The sequence below is a fragment of the Perna viridis genome, chromosome 15 (genome assembly GCF_037379345.1).
Source record: "Perna viridis isolate PV_CMFRI_1.1 ecotype Kerala chromosome 15, ASM3737934v1, whole genome shotgun sequence".
NCBI classification, from domain to species: Eukaryota; Metazoa; Mollusca; class Bivalvia; order Mytilida; family Mytilidae; genus Perna; species Perna viridis.
The window spans coordinates 4,460,403-4,479,109 of NC_142459.1; the positions used below are offsets into that span (position 1 = coordinate 4,460,403).

The window sequence follows — 18,707 nt, forward strand, 5'->3', positions numbered from 1 at the left end:
TATGATTAACTTCACGGTTGAGTGTATATCGATGCCACTCTGTCTAAATTACTGAAAACCAGAGCATACAGTCCATCTATCCAAGCTACCATCTACCTATGTTAAGGACAGTCAGAACATACAGCCCATCTATCCAAGCTACCACCTACCTATGTAAGGGACAGCCAGAGCATACAGCCCATCTATCCAAGCTACCACCTACCTATGTTAAGGACAGCCAGAGCATACAGCTCATCTATCCAAGCTACCACCTACCTATGCAAGGGACAGCCAGAGTATACAGCTCACCTATTGAAGGTCCCACCTACATGTATCTATGTTGGGGAGAGCCAGAGCATACAGCTCATCTATGGAATCTACCACCTACCTATGATGGGGACAGCCAGAGCATACAGCCCATCTATCCAAGCTACCACCTACCTATGTTAGGGACAGCAAGAGCATACAGTTCATCTATTGAAGGTCCCACCTACATGTACCTATGTTGGGGAGAGCCAGAGCATACAACTCATCTATGGAAGCTACCAACTACCTATGTTGGGGACAGCCTGAGCATACAGCCCATCTATTGAAGGTCTCACCTAATTGTACCTATATTGGGGACAGCCAGAGCATACAGCCCATCTATCCAAGCTACCACTTACCTATGTTAGGGACAGCCAGAGCATACAGCCCATCTATCCAAGCTACCACTTACCTATATAAGGGACAGCAAGAGCATACAGCCCATCTATCCAAGCTACAGTACCTGAACCGATCCGTGCAACAAAAATTGCAATCAGTCACCGATCAGTTTCCGGTCAGTCATTGATCCGTCAAACCAATCCATTAAACTGGTGATCGCATCACATGACCACAGAGCAGTCGATGTATTTTACGGTTTTTGTTGTTTTCTTTGTCAAATTTGCACACATTTGCATAACACAATACATTTAAACATCAATTTATACTTTTATTTTACATTTCTTTTATTTAAAACATATATTACGTCATTTCACATAACAAAACTGTGATCACATCAGTCACCGGTCATCGATCCGTCAGTGATCAATCAGTCAATGGTCATTGATCTATCAAATCGTTGCACAGATCGGTACAAAGACTGTACCACCTACCTATGTTGGGGACAGCCAGAGCATACAGCCCATCTACTGAAGCTATCACAGGCTCAGTGTACAAGTTCTTCCATGGAATCTTCAGAGTAAGTTTACCTACAAAAACAGTTAGATAATAGAATGATTGCAGTAATATCAACGATAAAAGTTTTCTTACTGGACTTAAGAGAGGTGTACTGGTAATGATGGGTGTTACACAATACACAAACTTCATATCAATGGGCAAGGGGAACAGCAGGGACAGATCCAGAAACTTTCAAAAAGGGGACAGTGCCCCCTGGGGTTCCCCAGAAAAAAGGGGGAGCTAGGACAATGATTATGACTTTTTTTCAATTTTATTCATGAAAACAAAACATTTTCTAATAAAAAGGAGGGGTGTGTGCACCCCCTTCATGCTGGATCCGTCACTGAACACAAATCTTTGTTTATGAGATTGAGCCTTTACATTATCACCCTATTACTTTCAAGTTTTAAATAGTACTCCAGCTAAGAATCATGCAAAATGGGATTCGTGGTTTGAAAGCCTACACTGTACATATTTTTATTTTAGATATTTTGTTGAAACATTGCAGTAAACAAGAATTAACATGTGGATTGTTCATCAGAGATAAAAAATATATAGAATGTACTGAAGAAGTCAAAATTAAGAGAGAAACTGTTAGATTTTACCTCCTAAGAGCAAACAGATTGGAATGAATAATTTTACATTTCATTATATAGACCAATAGAGCAACTTAAAAACAAATATAAAAATGTGTAGCCTCTCTTGAGGGTGCATCACATATTACAAAATCTGCATGATTCTTACAAAGACTATTACTAGGCAAATTTCTAAGTAATTTACAAACAAACCCCCCAAAAATTGTTGTGAAAATTAATTTCTTTATCATTTTTGAACCCTGTAGGTACTCTATATATATACATTAAGCTACGATAACAAGTTATAAACTAAGTGCAGAATATACATGTTTAAGTTTGGTTTTCTACACCACATATTGATGTAGTAAACAAAACAAACAAGCTAATTTAAGTTTCCCCACTTGGTACCCCAGCATATGAAGGAGGTTACAGCTCATTAACCATCAAGGTAACAGGACATAGTTCAACTGACAACAACACCCAAAATATTACATGCCTTTATAATTAGAGAAGGCCCTTTTTACAAATACATTTATTCAGGAATTATGTCCTTTTTACTGCCAGGTTTCAAGAAGATGCCACAAAGAGAGACTAAACACAACACCAGCTGACCATTAGATTTTAATTAACATTTAGTGCAATAAATCAAAATGATGCAATACATGTTATTAAGTACCATTCTGTGTAAAAATTAGGCAATGAATGCCACATCATTTTCTCAATTAAGTCTTTCTTGCCTCAAATATATTCTACTTATCTAGAAAAAAAAAACAATGAAAAGCTATTTAAATTAATCCTGAAGCATCTGTGATATAGGTATTTTTTACTGCTTATATTGAGAAAAAGTGTGGGAAAATTTTCCTGCATTTTGACATAATGCACTTCAAATAAATTTGAGCTACATGTATCAATATCTTAAAATGGTAAATTTTACCAACACTCTGGAAGTTATTTCTGGTGGTTATGTCAGGTATAAATACTTGGACAAAGCAATGATGTTTGTTTGTTTGTTTGTTGGGGTTTAACGTCCGAGCAGCAATATTTCAGCTATATTCAGACAATGAACATGAAATTGATGATAAAATGAACATGAAATGGTGATGAAATGAAAAAGGGATGGGACACAAGGACAATGGGGTCGACAAATTTTGATTGTCACTGGAAATAGGGAGAGATGGGTAGGGTCGGGCAATTTAGCCTCCTGCGGCGGAGCCTATGGTTCCTACCCCGGGAGAATACCACAGTAGGGTTCTTTAATGTGCGAGGAACGTGGCATCTTTCCCAACACGGTGCACCACTATGGTTTGCGGTCAGGTTTTCCGTATTATAGCCTGACAACCCCAGCATGTAACACGCCAGGGGTACCCCATTCAACCACCTGGGGCACACATCCCAGTTGCTCTGTGGGCAAAGCTCCCTAGCCCCCGGCTAGGATTCTGAGCACTATTTAGTCCCCTTTTACAACAAGCTTAGCGCTGCTGCAGGCCTATTATTTTAACACCCGGACCTGCACAGGGTGACAAAGCAATGAAACCACTGCAACCACTGCATTATTTCCTTCATGTGACACACCTTATACACATTTTGTCTGAATCTTAGACAGACAAGTATATTGTGTACTTACATGTAACTATATGAGTTTAGCATTATAATAATTACACAATTATGAAGATTGATTATAGGCACTTTGAAGTTTAACTTTGAACCAGCTAAGTGTTTTTACTTCAAAATATCTCTGTTCGACCATTCTGTGTATATTAAATGTAGTACCAGTACAGAAAAGTTTGCACCAGTAGAACAAATTCAAGAGGAAACTTTAGTTTGCTAATATTCAATAAAACTTAAATGGAACTTTCTGAATTTTTTACACACATTTCTAAACCTATAGTCATTTTATTGATCCTGAGCTTATTGATGATATGCTGCCTTGAACAACAAGGAGGAAATTTATTTAACTAAATTCAATTATTGTTTACACTTAAAGGAAATATCCCCTCCATGGTCTAATATAATCATTGAAGATATTTTAAAACATGCTCTCATCATTAGTAGATACATGTAATTAACCCAAAGAGGAAAAAATTTCTTTTTCATCCCACTCACTGGTTATTGATTATATATGGAATCACCTTTGTACACCAAGGAGAAATCATGACAACCTGGCAGAATTAACCATTGATTTTTTTATACACATTAGCAGCAGATCAGATCAACAATTAACTTATAGGTAGTCATATATGTAACATATCTATTTACATGTATATGGCTGCTAATACTTCATTGTGCAGAATAACTAAAATCACAACAAATTCATCAAGTAACAGTTGAAATAAAACAATTCAATAAACCCTACAGAAATGGAACTTTTTCATTTTCAAAGAGCATTTCATAAATCTCTGAATAATTTATATGTATGTGAAAATTCTAATTTTCATATAGAGCCTCATAGCTTTCAGGATAACTATGGCATGTGTATGTATATATGGCAAAAGTCTACATATGTAGACATGTAGTAATGTACTTGTGTACATATGTTTAACGAGAGTAGGTATGGTTTATATATCAAGGAGACAAAAAGCCTAAGGCCACCCATTGGTCTTCAATAAACAACATGGAAATCCTAATACCACAGGGCAGGCTGCAGCCAGCCCCAAAACATCATTATACACAGGTGCAGCGAAGGGGTTGTCTCTATATACTCAAGTAACATAAAAAATAACAAAAGGTGAAACGAGATATATACAGAAGCCAGAAATTCCTGACTTGGTACTGGCCCAAAAAATGGGGCAGGATTAAAGTACTTTGGGTAAAAGTACATTTGTATAAGGTGAAACGAGACATGTACAGAAGCCAGAAATTCCTGACTTGGTACTGGCCCAAAAATGGGGCAGGATTAAAGTATTTTGGGTGAAAGTACATTTGTACACATACATGTATATCTTAAAATTTAATTTTCTCCTTCTTCAACTGAGCTACATTGTAATATTAAACCAGGTGTATTCTAATTTCTATTTCATTGTAAACATCTGCTAGTCCCATTTTGATAATTTCAACTGGGACCCCTATGCTCTAATTACTATAAAGAATGGTATGACTAGTTCACAACAAAGATCAATGTTCTTCACGGTTGAGTGAATACTGATTCAGTGAATCTCTTCAGTCAATATGCAGACTGTTACTTGTTATGAGTAATATATTAAATAACATACATCAGCATTATTGTACATAAAAAAGAGTCTCTATGGAAAATGAGGTCTACATGTATATATTTATATATTAATTTAATTTTCCTAATTAATTTTAGCAGTTGTATCATCCAGCATTCTCAAAGCACCACAACACAGCATAATTTACACCCCCTCCATTAATTACAGTCAGGGCCTGGTTTCATAAAAAAATCACAAATGGAGATTTTCCACAAATACCAGAGTTTTCCTCAAATATTCAATTTCAAGCAATTTGATTGGTCGAAATTTGAGATGAGGAAGGATTTGAGGAAAAATCATGTTTCAAGACATCTATTTTAAAAATAAATCAAGAGCACAGTGTCCAGAAAAAATGAAGAATTAATTGCTGAGCACAACTAGTGGTTGCATTATATATGATGTACAGTGTATAACTTTATGTATAAAGACAGCATGATTTAAATAATTACTGAACATTCACCAAAGATTTTAACACTGACCTCCTGAACTATTTTTTTACTAATCTTTTATTAAGTCAGTGATGATGAAAACATCTTTACAGATCAATCTTTCTCATGTAGTGTATCACTATCTTTTGTTTAAAACTTAATCTTTATATAAATTACACACAATACTTTAGTGCAATTTACCTCAAGGAACATCTGTATACAGTTTCATGTAATTCCGCTCAGTAGTTTCAAAAGTGAAGATTTTTGAAAAATTGTAAATGACAATGACAAGAACGACAGACGTACAGGGATGACGGATGCCTAAAAAAAGATCACATTACTGAAAAAGATGAAAAATTACTGAGTACAGCTAGTCATTGCTTTATAAATACAGTACAGTGTACATGATAAAAATTTGGTCAACTTGATTAAAAATATTTCCATTATAATAATTACTGAGCACAACTAGTCATTGCTTTATATATAAAGTACAGTGTACATGATCTAAATTTGGTCAACTTGATTAAAAACTTCAAAGAATTACTGTGCACAGCTAGTCATTGCTTCATACATGTATATTCAGTACAGCATACATTGTACATGATTAAAATTTGGTCAACTTGATTAACAACTTCAAAGATTTAAACATTGACCTCCTAAACAGGTTTTTTTTTACTAATCTTTTATCAAGTCAGTAAGGATAAGTGTACACATGTACCAGTTGTACACATGAAAGCATCTTTACAAGTTAATCTTTCTAATGTTGGTTATCAATATCTTTTGTTTAAATAAACATCACTATTATCCCAATAGATTTAGGGAAGTGAAGTACTTCCTGGAAGAGAGCTAGCACCACCTCATTTTCCAAATATCATAGCACAGTATCCAGAGTTCTAGGATTCCTGTCATCAGGGCAAAGTGCAATTAAAGGGTGTGGGAAAGTTGTTTATTATGGCTTTGGCAAAAAGGTGGCTTGAATTTTTTAAAGGATTCGTTAATTTTGGAAAGCAAACTTCAAGCATGGAAAAGTTAATCCCTAGATAAAGCCCTATTTAGAGTTTTCCTGGTGAAACCTAAGATTTAGAAAAACCAATACATGTATAATATGTATAATGTCCTGTAATTGCTAAATACCCAGTACATGTAGGGCTTTATTTACCTTATTCAATTTAACGCTTGGTGTAATTGAACTACATGTGTGGAATTACTAAAATTAAAGTATCACTTCCAACCACAGGAGTAAGATATACATTACATGTATGTACATGAAATCACCTTAGTTATACTAAAACAGTTCTTAAGGTGGTACACAACATGTTAGGGAAATAAATGCTATCAAAATCAGCAAAATGTTTTATTTTGTGACATTCTGATATCAAACTCAAAGCATTTTAGTAATCAAAAGTTTTGTTGATGAAGCTACTATATGTTCATTGAATTTATTCCAATGAAACATGGGGTTAAAATTTCTAAAAAATTATATATTTTGCTACTTGTATCAATATAAAACACTGAATAAAATATCAAGAAATTTAAATGAGCCAAATATCTTTTAGAGAAGATGTTAGGTACCCCTTTAAACGATTTTTTACATTTTATATGATGGCCGTCAATAGGAAAATGTGCATGTAAATGTAAAATGTCTTTAAAACAACATTTTGGTACAATTTTAGCAAATTTACATGTATATAACAAACTCATCAATGCAAGCTCCTGTGATTCTATCCACAATATACATTTTGTCTTATTTGCATCATAGATACATGTAAGACATGCACAAAGCTGAAAGACAAAAACATAAAAACTAGGATCAATTGTTTTGATCATTATTTATACTTTGGTCTATATTTTTCTATTTCCTTCCTTTTGGCTTTTCAATTATTCTAATAGAAACATTCACTGTAGACAAGAAATTAAGAAGCAAATTATTTATCAATAACTGGTGTGTCAGCTTGCCAACTCCTCTCAGTGTCTGTCTGCAATAAATGTGTTATCATATTTTCTACAGTCAGTTGTGTAATCGACTATTACATACTACTGGATCCAAAAACATCTATACATTTTTATGCATTAGCTCTTGGAAGAGAAAGCTTGAGAAAGGAGGGGTGCACTTGATTGCTTTATCTAGTAGGGATTAATTAGCTGCTACCTAACATGAAATTACAGAAGTGGATCCAGAGGGGGGTGCAGGGTAAGGGCCCACCCAGGTGACCCCTTTCCCTTTTTAACCAAAAATTGGTCATTTTCATGTGTAAAATTCAAAAAAATGTCTTAGAACCCTCTTTTTCTGAGGAATCTTGGCTGGCACCCCTCCTTTTCAAAATGTCTGGATTCAGCCCTGAACTAGTAATTGTAAACCCTATCACAACACTTTAAAACCATCAGCTGTATGGGAATCAGAAAACTTCTATTATGAAAATGTACTTTTTACTACACAAATATACATGTAAAGTATTATCATCCTATATTCGGTGCACTACATGTACATGTAGATACAATGAAAGCCATTACCGCTTCAACTTTCTGTCTGTTATGGGCAATTTCAAAGAGATCAATTCACTTGTTTTCAAAATCATGAAAATGATTATCCAAAAAATTCAATTTTAGCATTAACAGAAAATAAAGTAATTTAAACCAGAAATCTCCCCTGCTGTGGGAGGGTTAACAGGTATGATATACTTGATTCATTTTACTGTAGAAAAGTTATCTTTCTTCTGTATGTCTGTTCTGCAGTGGTGATTGTACTTCTGCTTGTCATATATATTTCAAGCATAATATTATGCTTAATACCTGTACAGGAAGACTGGTGTAAATGCATTCCCCATTCTGGCACAAATGATACCTCTAAAAATGTTATTGGCACAAAAGGACACTTCCCATATATTTCCCCATGGTACAAATGTAGCTAAGGCTTGGGGCAGAAGCTATAAATAAAACATTTTTTTTTGCGGAAGTGTTTATTGAGCATGCAATTGTAAAAGTTAATAATAGCAGAATACAATTGTAAATCAAAGACTGAAGTCTTCAAAATTGATTCGCTCTCACTGATTTTGGCTTATTTTCAATATTCGAAATGGCACAAATGCAATATGCTCTAAAATTGAGTGCCTTCCGCTAAAATCTTGGTTCCTTTGATATTATTGCATACTCTTTCGTAACCGTTATGACACTAATGTTTTCAGTCATCCAGATCAAGAATAAACAACTAGCAATAATGGCTATATATATATATTGGTGTCCTGATAAAATATTTGACCTTTACATTGTATATAATCAATTGTAACGAATCAAGTTTGAATCATTTTATCTTTGAACGTAACCTTCCTTTTCTAATACATGCAAAAACACACATGGACATGTGTATAATATGTTTTAAAACTGGTAGGTTGTGGCGATCTTTGGGTCGCTTATGATATTGACCAGGGAACCAGTACAGGAACCAGATTAAGCAGCTTGCAATGAATATTCATAAATTTTGGGGCATGCTAATATATACATGTATGATCAATATAGTCTTGCAACAAGCCTCAGTGTCTAAATAGGAAACTGGGTATTGTTCAAAGCTAACCAATCATTTCATGTAAACTTCCTGTTCTTGCAGAAGCAAGAAACATACATTTTGTACGTAGAACACATGCGTATGATACTCAAGAGGTACATTTTTTTCTAGTATGAAGCTGGACCTATGACGCTATGGTGGTAAACACAGCAAGGATCTGCAGCAATATGTGGTGTATAACTACATATTTATGCAAATCATATGCAAATATTAAGTTATGAAATTACGAGTGCAAGAAGTCGCTAACAATATTAGTGACTTAAACAGCCCATGCAGAACACTGTACTATAGTATGGATACTAAATGTGTAAGAAAAACAACATAAATCAGTGGTTTTATCATAAATATAACATCTACAGATGACAAACAACAGCATGATACTAACAAACAACAGCAGTTTTTGTCATAAAAAAAAAGGACTTACTGATGTGCCCAGCCTTTATCTTCACTGGTAAATCAAGATCATCCTGAAATTGACAAAATATTTATAAATAACTCCACTCTTTAAGTGATATCAACTAAACATTGCCCCAAATGGGAATAATACCCCCAGCAGTCTGTTAAACCCTGTATATTTAGGCACCAATGTAGACATATACTTCATATTGGACACAAATTTTATGGTGGATGGACTACACACTTTTGACACACAATCTGCTACCATTTTTAAAACACCCAACTCCAAACAGCGATCAGTACTGTTTTTTGTTGACAACATAATTAACAGAATATGACTACTTCCTGACAATGCACATCTCCATATGGTAATCTAACACTCCATCGAGTTTCATAACAATCCTGCAAGTAGTTAGGAAGGAGTTGTGGACAATGCATCAGACCAAGTTTAATTGCTGAAAAAATGCCAGTTCCAACTGCAAGTCGATGAAGAGTTATGGACAATGCATGAATGTATGAGACCAAGTTTTGCTATAAAAGTGCCCAAATGTACGTTTAACAGCCATCATTTATACAATTTTTGTCCAAAAATAACTTTCTAATAGTTTAAGAATGCATATTTCCATGTGGTTATATAACATCCCAAAAAGTTTCATAATAATGCTGCAAGGTGCTTAAAAATAATTTGGACAGACTGACAAGGTGAAACCTACAAGTGTATCTCACCTAAACTTTATTTATTAGGGTAATAAAGAATCCCTGAAGTAAAAAAAAAGATTTAATTCTAAGGAAAACCAAAAGACAATGTGGAAGCTCAATACTTTCCAAATTTTCAAAATTCCTTGTAAAGCAACAACTTAACATTTTTAAGACTCTTGTATTCAAACAAAACTGTTTGAATTTTCAATAGGAATGTTACTAAAGCATAAATTTTACTTCCTCTGTAAAACTACATGTACTTCTGTCAAAATAATGTTACACAGCTGTCCTACAATCTTATTTGATAATTTTTACACCAGAAAAAAAATATTTAAAAATTTGCATTTTTATTTTATCATCAGTTTTAAAACATTGGACAAAACAAATATATTATATTGTCACCATTTCTCTTTATCAGGGGTAAAAATTAGGAAATACAACCTGGTAGTCCAGACCATATTTTTGTTAAATATTTTCTATATGTTCAACTAAATTTCACCCAAAAGTTTGGTAGCCCAGCTCAAAACCTAATAGCCATGGTATACTGGGCGACTGCTAATTTTTATCCCTGTACATATGTACAATTTCTCTACATATGTACCAGTACACATAAGTACATTTCTTTTACATCATACACATGTATATTTCTTTTGCAATTCAATTTTTATTAAAAAAAAAATAAATTAACTTAAATTAAACCCATACATTTACTTTTCTTTTCTTACAATTTAGACTAAAACCAATGAAAAAAAAATGAAATTTTGAAAAATACACATGTACTTACCAATGCACTCTCTTTAAGATCCAAATTTTGCAAAACTGCATCTCCTAAAAACAAAACAAATGACTTTTATTTTAAGTAACAACTAATTTTCAACCATACATGTACACATAAATGTACAAATGCATTTGCACATGTGTAAATGTATATACAAATACATGTATATGCACACACCTCCAGTCAAGGCTGCACAGCACCAATAAATGTACAGTATCATTATTTTCCATGACAAAAACACAGCACAACTGCAATAAATTCACTGACCAATTTGAAAAAAATGGTGAAAACTTTTTAGAAAGAACTAAATCTTTTCATTAAGTTAATTAAGTTAATGTGATTTAATCTGTGAAGATGTCATTACAGAAAGAGTAATCAAGGAAACCAATATTCTAGCAGAAATCAAAAGAATGTAATCATGGGACAAAAACCAGTCATGGAAAACAGACAGATAAATACCGGTAACCAAATAATACTTTCAAAGTAACAAAAGTAAATGAGCAACTCGGACTCCACTAAAAACTTGGAGCATGGACAAGGTGTACCGGAAAGGTCAACTTCCTCTCCTTTTCTAGAAATACCTGTGAGCTGCTCATAAAAAGTCAAGTACAAGGTAGACGAAAGAGGCCAGGATAACTATGACACATTCAACAAATCAGTTCTCATAGTGCAGATGGATACACCGTAAATGTTTAAAATGAGTTTTAATACTTAATACTGATTTCAGAGATATGCATTGCTGTTGACGTTTGTAACAGTGGGATACTTCCCACACACACTGTCTCATGAGGGAGATTTTCACATAAAAGCATATCTTTTGTGTGAAAAATTAATAATTTCATATTTTTCACAGAAAATGTAGACATTTTAACCAAAACCTACCATAAACCTTAAATTTCTTTGTTGGAGATTCAAACTTTTTCATTTACTTCGTAGGAGACTTTCCCCATATGTGGGAGGGTTAACATGTATGGACATGATCAGTACTTTCAATTCACTATGTCTTTGAATGTTGGACTGCAGTCACTATACATAGTTTGTTAAATAATTCAGGGATTTGTTTATTTGTTTCCAGATGAGTCCATACTTTTGTAGCAACACACTTTTATTTTACGTACATGTATTCCAATTACATAACATGTAATGTATCTACTACAAGTACATGTATGAAACAATTGTCTTTAAGAAATGTCGTTTTTTTTTAATTTTGGTTGGTGCTGACATTTTGCTCATGCTCTTCATAATTATGTAGTAGGACATCACATACACTACTGTCAACACAATTTTTATTTTCTCCACTCTCCACAGTAGAGATACATTGACTAGAGTCACAGTGTCTCCACTCTCAACAGCGACGATATATTGACTAGAGTCACCCTTTCAAATTAAGAAACAATTCCTGGAAGGGGTGGATTTGTACTCATTGGTACAGCATTTATATTCAATTATTTAACACTGAGCAACAGCTGTCACTCGGTGTTAAATAATCGAATATAAATGCCAAACCCATGTTAAAATGAGTACAAATCTACCCCCGGAAGGAATTATTTCTTTTTTAATATGACAAATACAGTAATTTTTGTGACAAAAATTTCCCTAGGCGTAGCCAAAATAACGGCTGTTCAGTTTAACCTTCCCCATATGGAAGTTGGATTAAATTTGTATATTTATGTCATCGTATGTGTTAAATGTACTTATATAATTGATTTCAATTAGATAACCTCTCAGCCGTTAAATCATCGTGTAAATGTTTCTAAGTGAGTGATCTGTCTTGAAGCGACAGTGAAAGAAAACAGACAGTGCACAGGTTCTAAAGGTGGGGTTGTACTGACATATACTGTTTGATGATATGAAGAAGTCACATTAGAATTGTCTGTAATTAACTTCCCCTGTCTTTCTACCAAGGTTATTCGTTATATGTATTGGTTCTTACAGTTTAATAACATTTCAGTAAAGGACAAAAAAAAACTCTGAAAATGATTAAAATGGAGCAACTTATAACAATTTTTTACTTTAGTGGTGTCACAGAAGATGACAAGAGTGACTCCACTGTGAAGAGTGGAGAAATTAAAAGTTTTGGTAGTGTATGTACATTTTGTACATGTAAATCTTGCAATGCAGATAAACAGCAGATTTCATGGAATACTACAATATTCTTGAATAGCCATTTCATCAGAACAGTTGTATTTTTGTGTATAAAAAGCAGTTTCAACACCCACACATGCACCAAGTACATTGTACATTGTACATGTATTTGTAAATATGTGAACGATAGTAAAACAAATTTAATTGTATGTTGTGTTTTCTCTACACTCCTACATTTGTACAGTTACAGATAGATTGATTGATTGATTATTGGGGTTTAACGCTCGAGCAGCAATATTTCAGCTATATTCAGGGGATGGATGATAAAATGAACATGAAATGAGTATTTACAGATAGAAAAGACCAGTCAGTCAATCTGAATTAAACTTATGGCATTGTATTGTAGCCTGCCACGTTGGATTTCATTTGTTTTAGGAAATGTAAAATTAGTAGGGGTATGCTAGCAGTGTACAATTGGACCATATTTTGCAAGTCAAACATGAACGTTAATGGTATATGCTAAGAAATATACTATACATGTACATGTAACAGTAAAATCACAAAATATTAGCAAGTTATCATTAGATTTCTGAAATCATCAGAATTTTGCAAGCTTGTAGAAACCCTGAGGTTGGAACACTGGTGACCAAACTATGCCATTGTTACCTTTGCACAATTTCTTCAAAATATTAGTCATCATTTATTGATAAGGGAAGCATGTAGCAAATAAATATAGCACCGGTTGGGAACTGGCAGTGATGCACATGTAAGCACTGAGCGTGATGCACATGTAAGCACTGGGCGTTTTTGGATCATGCAATTGAATCCTACAAAATTCAGTAACTGCTAATGAAGAATTTTCACCAATCTGCTTACCAGAATAGAAGTAGGCACACTTGTGGATGCCATTGACAAAAATAATATAATTTTCCATTGTTTTCTTACTGAATACTCCTTTAACTTAAAGATCAATGTAATAATGTAACATTTTAAAAATGTTTCAATGGTGTCAAAAGGTTATTTTTCCAAAACAAATCTGGCGTCATTCTGAGCAAAATGACATGTGTGAATTCATATTTATTTCTGAATGAAACTTTTTGTATGAATTAGCTCACTTTTGAGAGCAAAATACAGTATCAGCAATCTGTTAGACGTTTGGTCTTAAATTGTGGGCTAGAACTTGTTTCAAAGGAGAGGACAAAAATTTGGTTGGCCAAAATTACTTGCCGGCAAGAACTGCTCCTTGACCAGTTTACATGTAAATGTAGGTACACCTATACATGTACATGTCATATACATGTATGTTACAATAAGACATGACATTATTTTCTACTTTCACTATCAACACTTTCTTTCATTCATAAACACATTTATTTATTACTTATCTAGTTAACTAGGAAGTAAGACTGTTCACTTCTTTCATACATCAACACTATCACGTACCAATACTGGAATATACCGAAGCAATAGCCAGCATCAAAGCTGCTGATGCGAAACAATTTTAAAACCTACCTCCCCATATTCCCAATTTTAACTGGGATCTGTCCAAATTCTCCACATAATCTCCTAAATACTTGTTGATAAGATCAACAACCAAGGACTCAAACACCATTCTGTTTTTGTAGCAACACCTGCAATCCTAAAAACATCGAAAAACTCTCCAAAATACTTTGCATCGGTCGGTAATCTTTCACTGCAAAGCCTTTGGGTGTGGAGAGCATAGGTAAAATATATTGACAATTTGTAACCAGTTTGTATTTTGACTGGTTACTTTTACTACTGTAGGTTTCTTTAGTATAATTAACACTGGTACCAGATATTTAACTTGTGACGAGGGGTACTCATGGGGAAATTTCTTCTTAGATGATAGAATATGTACATACATCTATCTATATCATTTTTTTTGACCGACGATGAAAGTCTGGGTAATAATGTCCGAATACATTGTGGTCTGTTATAAACATTTTGCAACCTTATTTTAATATCAAAAGTCATGAAAGATATCAAAACCCCACCAAATCCACGATTCAATTCCTTGTTCTTTATAATCAGTCACAGACTACATACGTCAACCATTCTTAAATAATTTTTCATTCGGTTGTTGCATTTCTGAGAGAGAAAAATAAGTAGAAAAAAAATGACAGCTCTAGAGTAGCCAATTGCTCGACGAATTATATGAATTATATTATAATTAATCGGTTTAGGTTTTTTTCCCGCTTTAAGTCAATTATTTTTCAAGAAAAACCTTTGGTTTTTCAAAAAGAGACTATAGAATAGTTTACAATATGTGACCATGGCCTTTTAAAACATTTTTTTCAGGGGCGGGTGCAGGATTTTAGATTTGGGGGAGGGGGGACGCACAGTTAAAATTTCGCCGAGCGGAGGGAGTAGAAAAAATTTTTGAGGCGATATTTTTGAAATATTCTTCTAGAGTGGGTGAAGTGTAGATATCTTTTGTGGTAAAATTAGCGAGAAATTAGTGTTTCAACCTAAAACCGCCTAAATCTACCCTGACAACCCATGCTTTGCAAATTTTAGGGGGGTGCACGCCAGCCACGCCCCGCCTGAATCCACCCCTGATTTTAATGAAAAATTTACATTTTTAACCTCACAAAGGCAAATGTAAATCGGATTTACCATTGTTGCTATATATGTGACCCATTCAGCTAATTAAGGGAAAAGCCTCATTCAAAAGAGGATTAATTTCAATGGTTTTGCATTATGACAAGAAAGGTATCCTATAGATCCGAAGATTTATAACTAGGGACATAAGCACAAATTATGCACAAGAAAAATTTGTTCATCATATGAACTTCATTTTATACCTTCTGCAAGCAAAATTCAGTGGAGTATTTAGAATATTAATTAAACCACTTTGTCTGTCTATGGGACATCCTGCGTTTTTGTAAACACAAGTCCTCCTAATAGATGTGTTAAGGGATTTTCACGAATTCTTATATATCAGGAGGCATCAAGTGTAGATGTGTATGAAGGAATATAATTACTGTCAGAAGAATCCAAAAGTAGATGTTTTACATGTTAAAATCTCGTATGCGCACTGAATGAACAGAAGACAAATAAAAACAAGTGTGTTGGTGGGGTTACACCACAGGATAGTGATATGCGTCAATTAATTGCACCAGTTATCACTCGGTAGATATATATGCATAGATTTTAGTTGTTTTTTTTTTCAAAGTCAATTTTATTAATATCCAAGGTCATTTAATTTTTGTGCTTGCTAATTATTAAGTCGCTAATATTATTAACGACTTCTTACACTCGTAATTTCAGTACTTCATATTCGCATATGATTTGCATAATTATATATATATACTCCACGTTATGCTGCAGATCTGTGTCGTGTTAACCGCCACAGTGTCATAGTCCTAGTTTCATACGAGAAAAAATATACCTCTTAAATATCATACACGTGTGTTCTACTGTCTTGCTTGTATGAGAACGGGAACAAGGGCTCGTTGCAATTGCCTAAATATAGGTCATATACATTATCAGGACCCCGATATACATAGCCGTTTTTAGTCGTTTAATCTGGCTGTTATTTTAACTGGACACATTCGGGTTATCATGGTTACGAAATAGTACGCAATCATATCAAGGGAACCAAGAGTCTAGTGGAAGTCATCCGATTTTAGAGCATATCGCACTAGTGCCATTTCGGATGTTGAAAATAAGCCAAAGTCAGTGGCAGAGAATATTTGACGATTAACGACTTTGAAGACTTCAGTCTTTGATATTTATTGTCTTACATGTAGATACTCTCATATGCTGAAGATAAGGAGCTTTAAACATTATGCAAGTTTTCTATTTAAATGGTCAATGTGTCCTATAACTGGAAGTTTCCAGTTTCTATATACATAATTAAAAAGTGACTACAACAAATTTCATTAAGGCATAGCGGCACAGATTCTCTCTTCAACATTGTACCATTACTTGTTAAGGGACTCCGGTTGGAACTTCTGTCATGACAAGACGTGTTTTGAACACTACTACTTGTACTTTATATCTCTGGAACTTTTTAAAACAATTTGGATTTTAGTTAACACTGTCTAGGACAGTTGACTGAATACATAGCTCTAGCCCACTGAAGCCAGTAAGCGACATTGTCAGAGATCAGAATAAAAACAACTCTGATAATCTTAGGTGGAAAATAAATCGTAATAAAACCGTTATGAATTGGTAGAAAGAGTCATCAAGGGATCCAAGATTCTAACGGAAATTAAAATTATGTAATACAGGGATAAAGACCAGAAAATAACCAAAATAATATATACAAAGTAACAACAGTAAATGAGCAAACTGAGCAGAATCGAATCGATCCAAACCTCTCGCTGGTTGCTAACGTAGGTTCGGATGCCTACGTCCAATTATCAATATTATGTATACATTAACATAGTATACACGGTATTCAATGAAGTCGGCGGGCCATTGGAATTTCAGTCCGTGGCAACCCTACCGAGGAATGAACAGAATACCCCTGGATAAGAAGGAACTGTCTCTACGAGTACAATGTATAAAGAAGTACTGGAATCAGGAAAAAGGAGAATACATCAGCATCTAAGACGGCGTGGTGTAGAAGGACGTTTTTAATACAGACAACAAAATCAGTATCTCAAGCTGAATTTGAAAGGGATCAGAGCAGCAAGGGTGACAGAGATGAAGTGTGTGTTGATATGTACTAGCACTCATCAACCTTGCCCCAAAATATAGGTCAAATAGCTCTACTGCCTTGCAGATAGATTTGGAAAGTCAAAGGCTGTGGAAGAATATCTAGACAGAAAATCAGGGCTGATAACCTCGTTTTCCAGAAAAATAGGATGATCTAAGAGATGGAAATCCATCCCACACCTCGCGGATGTTGATCGCAGGACCAATCACTCTCTGTCGTAAAAAACAAAAATGATTACGTTACCAAATAACTTGACTGGAACTCAAGGAGACATTATGAACTTAGTGATCATATGACTGTTACTAATGAAAGCATAGTCGCACGAGGAATGAGATTCTGAGTCCAAAATCCATTTTGAAAGTGGGAGAATGGAATGCCCGTACCAGGTTTAATGTAGGAAAAACCAAACAGATTGATAAGGAAATGGACAATTACAACACCGATATATATGGTATCAGTGAGTGTCGATGGACTGGCTGCGGGGCAGTTACAACCGAGAATTTAAGGGCATAGAATAATATACTCTGGAAGGAATAATACTATCCATCGAGAGGGAGTAGCAGTACTCAAGATAAACAAACAATTAAGTCAATCGCTTGGTGAATAGAAACCAGTAGGCGTGAAAATAATGACAGCAAGATTCTATTTAAAGTATACAAATATTACTTTGATTCAGTGTTATGTTGGAACCAACGCGGCAGACTTCTCGAATGCTAGGATAAACTTAGCACTACTTGTCTATGATGTTATACTGGGGTCAATGGGGATTTCAATGCTTAAAAATGACAACATAGAAGTTGAAAAAGTAATGGGAAAATATTGATGTGGAACATGCAACGAGAATGGGAGTATCCTAATAGAATTTTGTGGAATAAATGATATTGTTAAACGTGGTACTCTTTTTCCACATAAAGATATCCATAAGCTGACGTGATTTCACCAAACAGGAAAGACCAAAATCAAATCGATCATATTATCATAAGTGGTAGATGGCGCCACTAATTAAATGATGTTTGCGTTAAAAGAGGAGCAGACTGTGCAAGTGTTCATCATCTTAATGTCATCAAGATACAATTTTAACTGAGAAGGGCTTCAAAAGGAAACGAACTAGGTAG

At 34.4% G+C, this 18,707-nt stretch overlaps 1 protein-coding gene across 13 annotated transcripts in view; it reads right to left on the bottom strand.

Moving 5' to 3' along the window:
• Positions 1 to 14,617, bottom strand: part of LOC148596638 (intermembrane lipid transfer protein VPS13A-like) — a 118,481-nt gene extending 103,864 nt beyond the window's left edge. For all 13 annotated transcript variants that reach the window (XM_088563762.1, XM_088563760.1, XM_088563756.1 and 10 more), the window contains exons 1-4: positions 14,418 to 14,617; positions 10,827 to 10,870; positions 9,372 to 9,414; positions 1,116 to 1,211 (exon numbers count right to left, since the gene is read on the bottom strand). In XM_088563762.1, the coding sequence (XP_088419888.1) occupies positions 1,116 to 1,211; positions 9,372 to 9,414; positions 10,827 to 10,870; positions 14,418 to 14,517 (283 nt within the window). In that variant the 5' untranslated portion in view covers positions 14,518 to 14,617. The remainder of the gene's footprint in view (positions 1 to 1,115; positions 1,212 to 9,371; positions 9,415 to 10,826; positions 10,871 to 14,417) is intronic.
• Between the last annotated feature and the right edge of the window lie 4,090 nt (positions 14,618 to 18,707).